The sequence below is a fragment of the Vanessa tameamea genome, chromosome 20 (genome assembly GCF_037043105.1).
Source record: "Vanessa tameamea isolate UH-Manoa-2023 chromosome 20, ilVanTame1 primary haplotype, whole genome shotgun sequence".
NCBI lineage: Eukaryota > Metazoa > Arthropoda > Insecta > Lepidoptera > Nymphalidae > Vanessa > Vanessa tameamea.
In genome coordinates, this window is record NC_087328.1 from 5,750,340 (window position 1) to 5,768,161 (window position 17,822).

The 17,822-nt window shown below is 29.4% G+C and overlaps 4 protein-coding genes across 4 annotated transcripts in view; 1 reads left to right on the forward strand and 3 right to left on the reverse strand.

Moving 5' to 3' along the window:
- LOC113401560 (pseudouridine-5'-phosphatase-like) overlaps positions 1 to 17,822 on the reverse strand; it is a 159,434-nt gene that overhangs the window by 32,577 nt on the left and 109,035 nt on the right. The window lies entirely within an intron of this gene.
- LOC113401598 (DNA-directed RNA polymerases I, II, and III subunit RPABC2) lies at positions 6,075 to 6,857 on the reverse strand. The gene is made up of 2 exons (XM_026641573.2): positions 6,564 to 6,857; positions 6,075 to 6,473 (listed from the first exon to the last, which is right to left on the reverse strand). Exons 1-2 carry the CDS (start codon positions 6,772 to 6,774, stop codon positions 6,286 to 6,288), a joined length of 399 nt encoding a protein of 132 aa, XP_026497358.1. The 5' UTR covers positions 6,775 to 6,857; the 3' UTR covers positions 6,075 to 6,285.
- LOC113401600 (small ribosomal subunit protein eS27) lies at positions 7,067 to 9,134 on the forward strand. The gene is made up of 3 exons (XM_026641575.2): positions 7,067 to 7,166; positions 7,499 to 7,718; positions 8,982 to 9,134. The coding sequence occupies exons 1-3, from the start codon at positions 7,089 to 7,091 to the stop codon at positions 9,008 to 9,010; spliced, it is 327 nt and encodes a 108-aa protein (XP_026497360.1). The 5' UTR covers positions 7,067 to 7,088; the 3' UTR covers positions 9,011 to 9,134.
- On the reverse strand, positions 10,158 to 17,698 carry LOC113401596 (putative riboflavin kinase). The gene is made up of 3 exons (XM_026641571.2): positions 17,278 to 17,698; positions 13,117 to 13,268; positions 10,158 to 10,647 (listed from the first exon to the last, which is right to left on the reverse strand). Exons 1-3 carry the CDS (start codon positions 17,390 to 17,392, stop codon positions 10,438 to 10,440), a joined length of 477 nt encoding a protein of 158 aa, XP_026497356.2. The 5' UTR covers positions 17,393 to 17,698; the 3' UTR covers positions 10,158 to 10,437.

Here is a 17,822-nt window from a genome sequence, read left to right on the forward strand (position 1 = left end):
ACTATGACATACTCCTTATTACCATGTCATTAGTACAACCAAGCTATTTACAGATGTAAAACTGATTGCCAAATCGATGATCATTCGAGGTATATATTTATGTAATTTAAATATTACACAATAATCATAAACAGACATGCCTGTAAACAAATAAAAATGGCACTTTTCTTCGGTGAATATTGATTCAAAAGCGACTTATTAATTTTAATTACTAAGTTAATTTATTAACATTTTTTTTCTAAATATTTTTTATAGTTCGATCAACTTATGTACCTATGTAAATATTAATTTACATGTTAATAAATACTTATAGCAGTTTGACATTCATAATTATAATTTATAATATTTTGAAAATGAAGTAGGTACCTTGTATAGTTTTATCATTAGTGATTAACTAGTTAAACTTAATAAACTACCTAATTAAAACTAGAATGATCTCCAATACATTGACCAATATCCAAGCCCTTTTTCAATAAATGGAAAAAATATATCGTAATATCCCTCATTTTCAATAGTCACTTTATTTTTAAGTTTAGTTCGAATTAGAATACACAATTACAATAAGGCCCTTAAAGTGACAGTCTGGCTTCAATAAATATAAAAAAAAATATCAGAACCAAAAAGAGCGTTAAGTTTTAAATGCTTTCACTTTATGCATATTACATTTTGTGGTAGGTTTTATCGGTACAAGCCTGTCTGGGTAGGTATCACCCACTCATCAGATAACTACAGGTACAAGAGATACAACATCTTATAGTTTGTAAGCTTAGTGGCGCATTGGGTATGTAAGGAATGTTTAATATTTCTTGCAGCGCCATTGTCTCTCTGTTCTCATTTGCTCGCCCGGCTATATCATCTAAAGATATATTATTATATATGTCGGAGAACATCATTCTTGATGACATCGTCGTCAATGGTTACGGGCTTAGTGGGCGTCATTAGGGTAAAGAACAAACACAAAACACAACTATCACGTAATTACAGTATTTTAATTAATATAAAGTCAACAAATTAACACTTTAACGAGTAACAACACCGAGCAGCGGGTTCGGGGCACCGATGTGACCTTTTATAGGCAGTCTTCTACACTTTTCAAGATCCAACTTGATCTGTCCCTTTTTCTAATCAAACAAAATGTATCCGTCAAAACTGTCTCAATCTCTGTCAACTAGATGGCGCCTCGACCCCGCTCGAGGAAATGCTTCGCTCTGATTGGTCGTTACAAGAAATACAATATTCATAACTTTTATAAAATTAATATGGTTTATAACTTCTTAAAACAATGTAACAAATCAAATATAATAAACTCAAGAATTTTAAAAGATATTATAATGTAAACAAATAATATTGTGTGTTATACATGCAAACATCAATCAATCCGACTCATATCTTCCTCCGACATATACATATAACCATTATTAATGTTAACTATTACTTTCTAACCAAGTCTAAATAAATTCTAAAAACTGTGAAAAGAGACCACAATTTGTTTAGCAACCATGTAGTAATATATTATTCAAACAGTGAAAATAGTGAGAATAATAAATTAGTGCTAATTTATTATTATATTTAGTGCTAAAAAAAAACAAAAGAAGTAAGTCTTGGCAAAGAGAAATGAAATTAAATTTCAAAAAAAACGTCACCTTTGATTGTTTGAACCCACAATCATGTTTCAAATTTATTGTATTGAATTCCATTGGATGCAATACTATGGGGCATGATTTGGCACAGTTCAGGAGAATCCTAAAACTCTAGGAGGGTTGGCAATATGTTTTTGGCACAAAGTTATTTAGCTTAATTAAATTATCGCATTGTTAGGTATTTAAGAAAAAAATGTACCCAATTTTTTAAAGAATAAACTTTACTAATTACACCTTCAATCAATTAAAATGCATGAATGAGGAGTGAAGACAACATCAGTGAGTTAGAATCGAATCTACTCTACTCTAATCTTTGTGCAGCTGAATGCAGCCAAAAGGCTTGTGCGTTCTTTTCTCTACTCCAAAAATTATACAATTTCTTTGCAGTGTCAACTCAGCGTTGGGAACTCCTTCAACCCCATTTCACCGTCAAAAGACTATCAATGACTCGTTGGTCAGCTCGTGTAGACGCATGCAAAACTTTACGCGAACCCTGAAAATAAATCCATAAAGCGCTAGTCACCATCGAAATTAACACACAACAAAAGAGAATCGTTATATGCGAAGCAAGAGGTATTCATAGCTGTTTTTTGGGGATGTTTACTAGGTCGCATTAATGCCACAACTAAAAAACATCAGAGTGTGGAAATTGACATTACCATTGTCATAAAACTATACGAGGCTTTAATATATTTTGTTGGCGAAACAAGAGAGAATTTCGATTATCCTGACGAGACAAATACAGGTGAAGAGATGCAAAAAAAATGCTGTGAAAATTTTAGAATAAATACTTTTTTGGTAGTAATTGATACATTGTCAAAAGAACTGAAAAGACGACGGGATGCTTATAAATTACTCTACGATCAATTTTACTTTATTACCAACCTGACGAATCTAAGCATCTCAGAAGTCGAAGATAAGGTTAAGGCAATACAAATGATTTATTCTACTGACTTAAAAGACAATTTTACAGAAGAATGTCTTCATTTTTGTTCTCACTGTGGCATAAAAAATGAGGAACGAAAAATAAACTGACTGCACCAGTTTATTGAAATCGTTATGAACGAAAGTCTTCAAACCATTTACCCAAACGTGGATTTTGCTCTTCGTATGTATGTGTGTATACCCGCTAATAACTGTACAGGAGAAAGATAATTTTCTTGTTTGCGCAGAGTTAAAAACTATTTACGCACAACAATGACGGAGCAGAGGTTACACGATCTTTGCTTAACATAGAAGCTGATTTTTTAAGCAAATTGGATTTCGAAGATTTAATTAATGATTTTGTAGTGCATGAAATACGTAAATCTAAGGTTTGTTTATCTTTTTTCCTACTTCTATTGGAATAGACTATAAGTAAATATATAAAGAAATGTTGGTTAAAACTATAAAGTAGATTAAATCTCATATTGTATTAAGTAGATTATGATTAAAATTAAAACAATGTATAAAGTAATGAAACTGTTTTCAATTTCTTTCTTGTAAGAAATTATATATATTTTTAATACAATAGTCAATGGGCTAGCGAAATTAATTATTATGTTAAACAACTTGAACAAATTTAACATGTACATAACATTTTAAAAGTTAACCCATATATTCTCTGAACTTTTCTGACACTTACTTTAATAATTTTTAAATAATTATGTTACATATTAGACTTTAAATTAGGGCTCTATTAGTCAGTTATAGCTTTCTGTCAGAAAACAATCCCATGAGCATATATTTTAATATACTAAGTTAGGCAGTCTGCTATAGAGCAACTAGAATTTCAATTTTTTCATTTTAACTGTAAAAAAAGGCATCGTATATGATTTTTTTTAAATTATGTATAGAGTAAAATTATTTTTTTGTTTATGTGAGACTTGTGAGAACCAAAAATATCAGCTACTTCCACAACCTGTATAGACAATGTGTTTTGTAATTGTAAGGCCGTTATTAAGGAAATCTTGTCAAACCTAACATCGGAACACTGTGGCCAAATGGTGTCAATAAAGAAAAACAAAAGAAACGGAAAATCACTTGTAGGCCAATTACTTTAAAAGGATTAATTACCTTCAATAACGCTATACAATGTAACCTTCGAAATTTGAATTTTAGCTCAAACGATCCCAACTTTTTATATAATTAACTTTTAAAATGAATTGAAAACGAATTTAATAAAATATTTCAGTTAAAATCTTTTTATCTAAACGATCAAATACAATTCTCAGACTGGGCCACTACCGGTATCTATATAAGTCGAAATAAATTATATGAGCTATATGAACTTAACAAATATAATCGTAATTATAAATTTTTCAATTCTGTTAAAAAATATTCCAAGTTATTTAAACAAGTTTGTCAAACAGCTCGTTCGTTGCATATTAAAAATCGAATTTTAAAATCTAAAAATAAAATGAAAACTACTTGGGATATTATAAATTCAGAGACAGGCTGAATGAAGTTTGATGCAGGGCAATTAACCCTTAATATAAAAGGGAATATTGTAAGTGAAGATTTAGATGTGGCCAACCAATTCGAAGAATAGACCTTAGACTTACTTAAGTGTTACATTCCCCAGAATGAGTTAGAATCTTCTTTTGAGAGTATAACTCCGTACGATGTATTAAAATTTTTTAAAACATTAAATCTTAAAAAAACCAGTGATCTATGGGATCTATCAGTTACAATTATTAACAACGTAATTGTCGACTTGGCTCCTTGTTTAGCTATCATCTTTAATAAATGTATACGATCTGGTATTTTACCAGATCTATTAAAATTAAGTAAAGTAATCCATTATTTAAGTCCGGTGATAAAAATGACCCAAAAAATTATAGACCGATCTCTATTTTCCCAGTATTAAGTAAATTTTTTGAAAAAATCATGCTTAATCAATTGCTGTTATACTTTAACTCGAATAAGCTATTGCATTCTCAACAGTTCGGTTTTACTAAAGGTCGCTCGACTACTGATGCGGGTATAGCATTTGTTGAGCACATTTATGATTCGTGGGAGAAGTCTCAAAATGCTATTGGTGTTTTTTGTGACTTATCAAAAGCTTTCGATTGCGTTAGGCATGATATTCTTCTAGAAAAACTTAAATATTATGGAATCAAGGGCACTGCATTGAACTTCATTTCCTCCTATCTTAATGACAGAGTTTTGAAGGTTGTTGTTAACGGTGCAAAATCAAATGGCGCTCTGGCGCAAATGGGTGTATCACAGGGTTCAATTTTAGGACCTCTCCTGTTCTTAATATATATAAATGATTTACCTTATTTTGTAAATAAGACTTGCGATATTGTACTGTTTGCAGATGATACATCCCTTATTTTTAAACTCGACAGAAAAATAAACAACTATGATGTTGTAAGCAGTGCTCTGTCGCGGGTTCTTGGTTGGTTTGACATAAATAATTTGGTACTAAATGCAAAAAAGACTAAATGTATTTTGTTTTCTCTGCCAAATGTCAAATCAAATTCTTCTGCCGACATTTTGAATAAAGAAAGGCTTGAGTTTGTTGAGTCGACGGGCTTTGTAGGGATAACCCTTGACTCCAAACTTCAGTGGGGCACCCATTTGAATGCCCTAGGAGGGAAACTAAGTAGTGCCATTTATGCAATAAAAACAATAAGAAAACTCACGGACATAAGTACTGCTATACTAGTTTATTTTAGTAATTTTCAGTCTTATGTCATATGGAATGTTGTTTTGGGGTAATGCAGCAGATATTGAAATAGTATTTATTCTACGGAAAAGAGCTATCCGCACTATTTACAATATTAACTATAGAACATCATTACGCGAAAAATTTAAAGAAATAGGTGTATTAACTGCTGCTTCACAATATATTGATGATGATATAATGTTTATACAGAAGAATATACAAAAGTATTCCATAAAAGCTGATACACATACTATTAATACAAGAAATAAGAATAAACTTGTAACCCCTACTTTCCGTTTGCATACCGGATTGCCTTCCGTTTGCATAGTAAAGAGAATGTTTTTGGGCAATGGTATACGCATATATAATAAGATACCAAGAAATGTAACCAATTTACCATTTACGAAATTTAAAAAGTTTATGAAGACTAAATTAATAAATAAGTCTTATTATTCATTAAAAGAGTACTTTTTAGAAAAAAATGCCTGGAGTTAGGCTCGGGTTCCATTTCATGACACTAATTATTGTAAAAAAACAGCAGTGTAAGTATATTTATTTGAAAAGAGCAACTATCGAGTTTCTTGCCATTTCTTCTCGCTAAGGCTGTTTTCCGAAACAGTGGTAGTATTTTAATATTGATGATTCAAAAACGCTTTGTTGTGAAGTTTACTTGAATAAACTTGATTTGATTTGATTTGATTATAGTTTTTTTAATGTTGTTACATCAAAAGTCCTTTTTATTATTAAAATCTTTCTTTATTCCTAGTTTAGAAAAATAAACCTTACTCTTTAATCTTATTCATAATTTTACATTTTCATATATTGAACATTTACATTTGAGGTTTTTAAAAGTAAATACTATATTTAAATGTTAAAGTGTGGTTTGAGATTAACATCACAATCCAATTATAGCATTTAATTATGATAGAAATTTACATCATATCAGATGTACATCAGCTTAGCATAAATAACCCTTATTTTATGGATTTAAATCTAATGGTCAATAATAATTAATTCATCTATACTCCAGTCTTCATACGAATGGTCTGGGAGATATCTGCGAATGATGATAGGAATTTTACGTTGTTTCAGTTCTTTCATAGCAATCTGAAGTGGGTCAGTCTCTCCCTCCAATTCAACCATGACAGGTGCGCACATTGCTATTTGCAAGGCTCTAGTCCCTAAAAATAAATAATGTATCGTAATTATAGAGGTTATTATTATAAAAAAATAGTTGAATGAAATTCAGCTAAACTATAATGCTACTTTACCTAGAACCCTAGCTCTTTCGTATTTAGTCATGTATCGTGTGGTTATTCTCTTTGATTTCTCCACTCCACCGCCGGCTTGTCCTGGGGCTAAACATTGCACGTTGTATCCATCCTCCTCTTGTTCCTCTACTTCTTCAATATTATTATCTTCATCCGCAATGTCGTCATAATCAGCTCCCGCATCCTCACCATCATACTCCTCATCAGCCATTCTTCAATCTTATATTATTATTCAATCTATGGTTAAATGAAAAATAATTACAAGCAATAAGGCAACAACAGCGCAAAAGGTAACTACAAATTACAAGTGTCAAAAGTAGAGAATTCAAAACGTCAATGTCAACGATCATAAAAAAATATATCATAACTATAAATGACAACCAGGTTTAAATACTTTTTAAATAATTGTTCTTTCATATTAAATTAAATTACAGTTTTAAAACAATTTAATGAAGTTAATGTAATGATTGTCCACTGTGAAATTTATTAGCCGTAAAAATGAACGCAACCTAATCCTTCTTATTTATGGAATCTCTTGTCTTGTCTTTGATACATTTATCGTCTTTCCTTTTCCGGTTCTGCATCGAAGCTGAAACCATGCCGGTGTGTATTATTATAAATTTGTACTCAAAAAAATGCTTTAGTGATAAAATTAAGTGATATTTAGATTTTGTTAATGTTATACGCTTTTGAAGAAGTTGTGTTAATACCATAGAAAATCAGAATTGCGTTCAAAACAAGATACACACATGGCATTATTTGACGTCTCAGTTATCTGACACAAAACTATGTCTTTCTATGAATTAACCTTAATCAACGATAGTGTTTGTGAATTCCACCTCAAATACTACGCTATTCAAATATATGTTCGATTATATAAATATAAGTTTAGTGTAGTGAAGGCGTGAAACTAACCTTAACATGGTGCATTTCAGCTCGCAATTGACTTATTGCACCCTTCGCCTGCGTCTGAGAGGAGGAAGCACAAGCTCAAAAGGCTAGTGCCACATCCAAACTCATATTTTATGGACGTCAAATGCCCAGGATGTTACAAAATCACAACGGTATTCAGTCACGCGCAAAGAGTCGTCGTATGTGCAGGATGTTCCACAATTCTTTGTCAGCCCACTGGAGGTCGCGCCAGATTAACTGAAGGTGTGTAAACATATTTTTAATAGTCGACCTTTCTAATTGCCCATTACTTTATATCTACATAGCATTCTAGTTAAATGATCCGACTACCATTTGAAATCAGAGGTTGATATTAATAGTATAAGAAATATTTACAGTTAATAAGATTAAACTCATGATAATGTCTTGTAATGAAGTCCTTAGTAGCTGATGAGTAAATTTTAGTAAGCATTTCTAGTAGTGTTGCGTTAAACTTGTTATACTTGTATTTTAAGTACATACATTTGATTTAGGATTGTAATACCTTTGTTTTTTCAAACATTGCTTTCAAACATTAAATTGTTATTATTTTTATAGATATTGAAAAACAATGCATCATATCATTAAATTTAATTTCATAATACATTGCAATAACTTGTGCAATTTTTTTTTGATACAGATGAATCACATACTTATCAATGTAGCAAAACATTTATACCTACATAGAATATAATCAGAAAATGATAATACAATTTAATAAAACCTAACAACAGGCTATTATAGAAAAAAATAGTACTAAGTCAGAAATTTGATTGATGAATATATCATTATGATACACCAGAACCACTTAGAAAAGGTTCACATGTATCTTTTTGTAATTCAAATCTATATGATATAAAACATTGCAAACAAAGCTTGCCAAATACATTTGATAGATAAATAAGTTACTATTTACTTATTAATAGATACTTATTAGAAACTTTATACAGTAAGATTTTACAACATTATGTTAGAAATAAACACATTTCATATAACAATAACATTACTATAAATTCTAGGTATTCAAACATTTTAAATATTTTTCACCTATTAGAATGTGTATACTATGTCTTTTCAATGTTTTCTATTCATTTTTAACAATGTCTATATAATAACAATTATTAAAAGTTTCAAGCAAATTAACAGTACCTATTGTATAAAAAAAGTATTAAATATAAAATTAAGAAGAATTTTAATTGATAGTACAAATGCATCAAAATCAAACTGCTATTTTTAATTTATGTCATGTGTTTATAATTATTTCTGTTAACTTATAATTTTACTCTAAATTTGTGATATCTATAAATAGAGAATACTACAAAAAATCGCTGTTCACAGCTTATTTTAATAACCATTTAATAAATTTCTCTAGTTGTTAAGAATACCAAATTTTGTAGTAGTTATTAGAAATTATACTTTCAGAATATTTATTAATATTATTATAAATATTTATTTGATTTAAAATTAATATTACTTCCTTTTTTTCAGGATGTTCATTTAGAAGAAAACAACACTAATTTAACCTGGAGAGAGAGCCCTAATTTAAGATTTGCATTTTTATTTCCAATTGTATGAATGAGTGATATTTTTCTTATTCATTGGATTTGTTAAAGCATTACAAATAAAGGCTTTTTCAAAGGGTATCTTCTTTTATTTATGTAGACGAATTTGAAATATTATTTTTGTACTATTTTATATAATTCACAATAATTTATATATTTAACTTTATAATATGTATCATGTATCTTTTTTCCCATTGGTTATTTTTTTGGCTTAACTTACAGTGATAGAAAGGACAACATAGGACAGTGACATCTTTAACAGTAAACAATCCATTTACTAAAGATCACTTTTTTTTAGCAAGTTTTGTTAAATTGTTTTCTTTTTTATCCAAATATAACTTTCTATTATTTTGATGTTCGGCAACTATACCTGCTAATATTTTAAATAATTAAATACATTTGAAGTATTGCACGATTTTGAAATAACTAGTGAAATTATTGTTTGTAATGTGACTTAACTATTGTGAGTGTTTTTATTGTTTTATTGGACAAGGCAAAGAGATCTTAAGTTTAATACTTGAGTCAAATCCGACTACCGATTTTTAAACTAAATTGAAATATTGTTTGGTTGAAACATGTTCTCTGTGCAAGAGGCGAAGTAACTCCTTAATATTAAAGTTTAAATGAAAGGTTTATTTAATTAATTTACATCTCTGAAACTAGCCAATGAAATTCTATAACAAGTATCACTGGAGGATGGTGAGTTCAAAGCTGTGCAAGTGCATCTGGACTAGTGTTTGTAATTTGTATTGATAATACATCTCTTGCTTGGAGTAGAAGGAAAACTTCGTGACGCAATTTACTTGGTGAGAATCTCCCATCTGGATCCACCAACCGGCATTATAATCCTTATATAGCATAGAATAATCCTTGGTCTATATAAGCTTTCCTAAATGTACCCTCACTACCTACCTTACTACCTAAATCTTTTAAAATAATGTATGTAAGGTGCTATGTACACATTATAGAGTTTTTATAAGTTGAGAGAGTAAAATATTTTTAGTCATGTTAAATTAATGAACATTAATAGTTTATTATTCTTTATGTAAACGGCCTGTAAAGTTAATTATATTATAGTGGTAATTCAACAAAACACTAAAAATAATAAATATATCATTTATTTACAATACAGCATACAAAAATATCACATATTGGAATTCCTTGTGGGCAATTTATCATTTATTGCAATACCCTAAATGTATAACATATATATTTTATATTATCTTTAAAGATACTGATTATATAAACTGTTGAACAATGTCAATAACAAATAAAACAATGTAAATGTTTGGTTTACTACAAGTTAACAGATTTACTAGGTAAAACAGTTAAAGTAACAAAATTGTGCTACAAAACGTAAAAAAAATATGACACAGTTTTAATCATTGATCAGAAAAAAATGTTTCATCTTTTAACTTGATTGAGTCAGGCAGGTCAAGAACTGCTCGAGCATTTTCTATATCTTGTTCAATGGCTGCTATTAATTCGTCTAAGGATTTAAAGTTTTTTTCGGGTCTTAAATATCCAACGATACATATTTTTAAGGTAGAACCATAGAAGTCTCTTCCGAAGTCATGTATTACATGGGTTTCCTGAAAATGTAAAATTGTATTTAAATAAAAATACTTCATTTATAGATTTTAAGTAGTAAATGATGAACACTAATTAACAATTATATGTAACAACTGGGTATTTTAGATAATTTATAAATATACAAGACAGCAAAAACAGCTTCTTTACAGAATCAAATGGGCCGCGCACCCTCAAAATTTGGGGTAAAACTATTGACTTTGGATACGTGCAATTTAAGACAGTTGAAAATATTTATAAAACATCTGATATAACGAATAAAAATACGAAATAAATGTCACCGATGATTTTGTTGTATATCACCTATATTAATATTTTCAAAAATAAAATAAAGCAAATTACTACGGCACTGTATCGGTATTTTTTTCTATCAAAGTGACGATAATTGCATTTTTATTATCTAAATAAATAAATTACATTTATGTAACACAAACTTCCAAATAAAAATTACTAGTGGTGATGCCTCTTTCAATACCTACCAGACGGCCTCACAAAAATTTTCTTGCAATTGAAATTTTGGTCTTGCTCCGCCTTTGTGTGTATTATTACTATAATGTTTCCATCATATCAAATGGCTTAACCGATTTTGAAAGAGAAATCAGGCATATCTGGACTAACAACTTTACATACTTAATGCTTTCCAAGGCTAACATTCCATCTCCATACTATTACAAAATATTTATTTTCAGGACACAAATTTATTAGGCCGATCTTAGTGCTTTATAATCTGTAACCGTACAAATACGTTACTCGACAAACGAGGCATTTATATATTATGCAATAAATATAATACTGTCTGATAGAATCACTATATGAAATGTAGAAAGAACTAAGGAAATTTTTCTTTGTGTATAAAAACCGTCCCTCAAAATGTGTAAAAGTTATTTTAATGCTGGAGTAAGAGGGTGAAGTTTTAAAAGAAAAAGCTAACACTAGATTAAAACAAAATTAGAGAGGAAAAGTGAGAAATCTGCCTTAAAAAGGCGTTATTTTCAAATTAATTTGTTTATCATACATTCATTGCAGGTAAATACTCTCTTACTACAGTGGCGCCATACTGGCAATTTATGGAACACTTATTTCATATATTTCAGTGGACACTTTTTCGGGTAAAGGCCTATATGAAATACTTCTTCTTATACTCTATTTCAATCATAAGAGGAGAAAAGCCAAATAAACACCATTTGATGTGATATCATTGGTCGAGAGCTTGATTACTCTTTGATATTCACTATGGATTTGCAAAAAATGGCGTTTTGAAGGTCGACAAAACAGTTATCGGAATTTTGGAAGTAAAATTAAAGTAGTTAAGTGTAATAGTTTTATATTATAAATAAACTATATCATAAACTCGTAGTAGTGCACAATATAGTTAGAGTTATTAGTAAATCGCATAAAATACGCAAATCTAAGGTTTGTTTATCTTCGAAATTGAAATAGGCTATACCTTTACACTTTATAGATCACCGCGCTGTTCTGAAGCGTTTTTTAATGAATGGATCACTAGCTTTATGGTTTATCAAAATAATTACATAACTTTCATAGCAATAATACCAAAGTCCCATCATATCGATACCACTTAAGTAATTCAAAATTTAATGCTCCATTTATGCTATCAGTATTATATTTTAGTAAAACACTTGAGTTGCTCACGATAAGTTATTTCTGTTTTAACTATTACTGTATGTATTCAATTATTATAAAGTACTACCCATTCCAACGCCTCTTGGGTAGAAGATTTTGATCCCGTGCTTTATTTAAACGATAAGCATCAAATGTATTTTATTCAAAAAAACTTTTACAATAAAGCATTAAAGCATTTGAATCTTCAATATTTTACCAATAACACCATTTCGGAAAGGTAAAAAATAGTAGCCACTAGCGAGAAGAAAAGGCAAAAAATACTCTGAAGCATAGTACAACACTTTCCACTTATATTTACCACGCGTTCATTTAATTTGCAATTATCACTTTATTTACGTCCATCTATATGAGAACTTGGAATTCTAATCATTTCGGACTTAAAAAACACAACAACTTAGTAACAACACAAACAAAAAGTTTCAAAATCAAACATTTTTTTTGGGCAGTCCTTCATCACAGAATCACAGTTATAAGGGCAAAACATGAGCGACGTGTGATAGATTGTTAATGCCATTGGAAATACATTAAAGAAAAAGGTATATTAATGAGAAAAAAAGTCGAAAATTTTATAAATTCTGTTAAAACCTAACTTCAATCATCCGAAAGCACTCCGGTCCCATCTAATTTAGGCTAGCATTACTCTTATTTTTAAGAGCCTTCAAAAAAGGAAGTTCTCTGTTCAACTTTTAGAATTTGTATTTTCTTGATTTTCTCAAAAACAACTGATCTGTGACCGATTTGAATGGGGGTTTTCACTATTACATTACAGACTACAGAACGCAGAGTGTTCTTATTATTACAGGCGTAAAAGGTGGTTGGGAACTTACAATGGACAGCTCCTTATTCTGATAGAAGGGACACCATCCAATATTTACTACCATCTTTTGAACTGGTTCTGAGTCTACCTTCGCCCATCCATAGTATACACCTGGCTTTACATCTTGTGGTAATAATTTTGCTATGTCTCTTGGATAATTAGCTGGAAATAAAAGATAAAAACATAAATTATTTAAAAGGTACTCTACATTTTGTTTAAGGAAAGGATACTCGACTAAACTTTTGAAAAGGCAGGTTCGCTCATGTGAATATATATAGGTAAAAAATACCTATTGTTTATTTTCTAATCTGAATGAAAAGGCACGAAAAATATTTTCAATTTTTAAAAGGACTTTAAGCTACCTATATAAATTATTATCAAAATAGAGCATAGAACCTTATTTATCAATACTGGATTCTAACAAAAAATACTACTAGTAAATAATTTAATAACGTGATAAAGTAAACTCCGTTTGCAACAACAATGAAGGAACATTATCAACTTGTAATTCTCTATTAACATGAGTATTTTGATTCAAATTATTGTAATAATACTTTTGCCAGTACCAAATTGCACAATACACGAGGTCCAGCGCAATCGTAGGTGACTTTACCTAATTTAATGCCAAATTATACGTAAATATTAACCACAAATAAAGTATCGAGTGAATCATCAACTAAAACGATAATTAATATAAATATTTACATTAGATTAATAATTAAACGTTGTCTATTTCGGCAAAACAAAAATCTAGGTTAGTGGCAACTTCCAATCAAATAAATCCATTCTTGGTATATTCCAATCTTAATATGTATTGTATAAGTATCAAGAATCTCAAATGGGTCTTCCAAAATTAAGGACCCATAAATTTCCGAAATAACGCTCCTTAAGCTAGAGGGTATTACTTGAAAATAACAAGTAGGAGTTACGAATTTGATTAATAGAATATTTTTAAAATAGCTCTCTCTCTCTCTAATTGCTTTCTACTTTTCAATTACACCCTCTAGCCGCAACAGCCTCTCAAATTTGATTAATTTTGAATTACTTTTAAAATGATTTATCGGCAATTTTTTCGCAGCTTCAAGCTTACATTTTCTTTGCGGCCGGACATTAACTAACATTATCATAGATGTATAAAACTATGCAAATGTCAATAAAACTGGGTCAAACACTGATTGTGTTAGAACAGCATTGCTTCAGTAGGACGTCATACAACACGGCTTGTGTTTAAAGTCACGTGACTTAAAGATACTATTTTTACATAAATCTGTTCTATATGATTTTTTTAAGCCGTTCAGAAAAATATACTAAATATTGTTATAATCAAGTATATTATTTATTATTAATAGTATAAATACCCTATGGTTTTATTACATTACAATAATAAACAGTAATAAAATTATTTATAATTAAAATGATTATTAATCATTTAAGAAAAAAACATTAAAATAACTTAATTATTTACAATTTTTTACCACCATTGTGTTACAACAGATCTGATATGAATGATGTTTAGCAATAATCTTTATAACAAGGATTAGAACAATCTATTTCTAAGATGACCTTATTTCATGATCACATAACAACAAAGTGAGCGATAATAGTGCATTATAAATATCTTACTAAAGTAACCAACTCAATGTCTAGAATAAAAACACTGGTAAGTTCTTCCATAGTATTTTGCTACATTGGTTAATCAATTACGAGGTTACTGTCATTGAATGTGACGACGCATCATGATTTAAAAAAAGGGGGAAAAAGAAGAAATTTGGAATTGACACATGTTAGAGATTCGATCATTTATTTCTTCTTTCATTTTATTAGTTTAACTTAATTTTTTATTCTACAACAATCTAAAAGATGGTTGTAGAATAAATAAGATTATAAGATTACTACTCTCCAAAATATAACAAATAATATAAAACAATCGTTGTCGTTAATAAACTAGCAAAAAATCTCTTTCGATTGAAGAAACCCTTGACGCTGTAACGATTTAATTAACTTAACCAATAATTATGTTTCTGGTGTTAAAAAAGGCCCCTTTTTATATTCTTTTTACATTTCATAAACACGTGAGTACCCCAGATACTTTATTGGTACACCAATTTGAGTCATAAAATTCAGCAAATTCTTACATAATTAGTAAAACGCGGGGATTCCTGCTTATGATATAACCTTAGTAAACGATGAAGAATATAATATTTAAAAGTGACTTAATCAGAATGGGATTGTAGTTGGCGTACTTGAATTTCAACGGAATCAGTTGTTATTACACTCGATGGACAATTACCATCAAATATATGTTCCTTTCATATAATACTGCTAACAGATCAATCATCTATTGCCTACTATTAGATGCATTAACTATTGCAGGCTTGGACATATCGACTGTTAATGCCGGTCCAAAATCATATATTTTAAATGCGTCGAAAGGCTTTCTTATCAGAATTTTCACAATATTACTAAAACTTCTACCATATTCTTGTTTAAAAAACATTTCCTACATATTTAAAAAAAAAAATGAGATATTACATATCGTATAAAACCTCAGGGATCCTCAGAATCTCTCGATCAATTTCGTCTCTCAGGTGCAATATTCCATTTATTTTGTTCTGATAATTTATTCTTCTAGAAGCCTTAGGTTTTACGTGTCTACCCATTATTGGTATGATTAATTGTGAATTCGGTTTTTTTTAAGTGTAACGAAATTTACTATTTGTGTATCAGGAAGTTTACTATTTGTCAATAAAATATTTTTATCGAGTATTCATTCGTACGTAATTAAAGTGCTCTTAGCCTTGTCGACAAACCTCTGATATGCTGATCGGGTCCCAATTTACAACTTCATGTTGATGAGGATGTTGTTCTGAAAATCGGTCTTCCATGCGTTACAATTTGGAAATAATTATCACCACACATGGGCACCAGGGACACAGCCGTTTTATTTTTATTACCCAAAGATTCTTATTCACTGAGGGAAATCAAGGATATTGAAGCTTACATGGACTGCAGGCACACACTTCTTAATACAGCAGAATTTATTATCAATAAATAGGATGTAAACCTTAAAAGGTTAAACTGACAAATGTGTCTTAGCTAGGTTTTTTCGTCGACATTGGAGTGTGACTGGCAAAATTAAATGAATAATTTTAATATTTTTATCAATCACAGTTACCAAGATTTGGTTGGAGGTGTGGAGTTAAATTCATGAGAACATATTGCATAATGCTAATTCTGTGTGTTTATCGTTGCACAAGGCTCAGTCACTCTTCATCTCACATATATAATAGTACTATCACAATAATTACAAAAATATAAAAAAAAATTGTACTTTAAAAAAAATGAAATAAAGCGAAAATTAAAACAACAAATGTTATAATTAGATAGTTTCCAAAGTGTAGATGGAACATTTGTGTTTCAACAAGTTTTGATAACCCAGTAGGTGATTAGTTAGATAATCATTAAGGTGCATTTTGAAACCCAGATAATAATCAATTTGAAACACGAAAGTATGTATTTATGTATATATATTTATTAAAAATATTTTAAACTTGTAATTATGTAAAGTGAAGATCTTCATTAGGATTCAACATTTACATAAAAACATATCTTAACAAAAATGTATTTAATATGTAACTGTACTGATAACTATCAAGTCTGGAGAGTCTAGTAAAATTATTTATTCTTAACAATATTAGTACAACTGTTTCATTTCAATTAAATAGCATAAAAAGCTTTTTCATATAAACAAACATAACATATAAAACAATTTAAAAAAGAACTTAAAATAATATATTTGACTGCTTCAAATGAAACAAACTCACTGACAATCATAAATGAAAAATCACATATTGCACAGGCTTTTGGGAGTTTTATTTCAAAAACATTATATAAGTAGGTTTAATAATTGCATGTTCATACCATATAAAATTATAGTCAGTCTTTCACAGACCAGGCTATCAGTGATCAAGAATGACCAGAAATAATAATCTAACTTTATTTCAGAATTTTTCAATTCATATTATGGTACAAAGAAAAAAAACATAATAAATATACATAAAAAGTAATAAATAAATTTACTTTACTGAAATAATTTAACTATAATAAAGGTTGATTATTTTATCTTTTATTACAAGTATTAAATCTGTTGTATATTTATAAAACTACTTGCCTGTTGGACAGCCTAAATCCTTTGATCCTCTTCCGAAACCTTTTACAACTTCACCTTTTAAATAAAAGGGCAGGTATGATAACGACATATTTTTTTGAATATTTTTAAAAAACATAAGCTTTAATTTAAGTATTGTTAAAATATCAATTAACTAAGTCAGCCGCAATGGCGAAAGTTAGTATGTAAAAGAATACAACTGAGTGTAAATTACAACACCATTGTAATTTATACAATAGTCAGTCTAATCACTCGCTGTTTCTAAGATTCACATGTCAGAAACACTACATTACACATGTCACATACAATGTCATAACATGTACTTCTATTTGACTTCTCTAATCTCTTCTAATCTTAGTGCTTACACCTTACAACCATATTCACAAATAATACTATAAAGATCGAGTGTTTATAGACCACAGTGTGCAGTTGTACTCTCGTGTTATATACTCATTTTCCTACAAACCAAATAATAAAAAGGACTCGATAAATTTAAATCAAAAGTTACAAAAAAATTGTGTCAAAATGACTTCAGGACTTGAATGGCA

Coding starts and splice junctions, on each gene's coding strand:
- LOC113401600 (XM_026641575.2), top strand. CDS start 7,089: ATGGAATCTCTTGTCTTGTCTTTGATACATTTATCGTCTTTCCTTTTC. Junction 7,167..7,498: donor TCGAAGCTGAAACCATGCCG/GTGTGTATTATT, acceptor GGTGCATTTCAG/CTCGCAATTGACTTATTGCA. Junction 7,719..8,981: donor TCGCGCCAGATTAACTGAAG/GTGTGTAAACAT, acceptor CCTTTTTTTCAG/GATGTTCATTTAGAAGAAAA.
- LOC113401598 (XM_026641573.2), bottom strand. CDS start 6,774: ATGGCTGATGAGGAGTATGATGGTGAGGATGCGGGAGCTGATTATGAC. Junction 6,474..6,563: donor CGAAAGAGCTAGGGTTCTAG/GTAAAGTAGCAT, acceptor ATTTATTTTTAG/GGACTAGAGCCTTGCAAATA.
- LOC113401596 (XM_026641571.2), bottom strand. CDS start 17,392: ATGTTTTTTAAAAATATTCAAAAAAATATGTCGTTATCATACCTGCCC. Junction 13,269..17,277: donor GGATTTAGGCTGTCCAACAG/GCAAGTAGTTTT, acceptor TTTTATTTCCAG/CTAATTATCCAAGAGACATA. Junction 10,648..13,116: donor AGAATAAGGAGCTGTCCATT/GTAAGTTCCCAA, acceptor TTACATTTTCAG/GAAACCCATGTAATACATGA.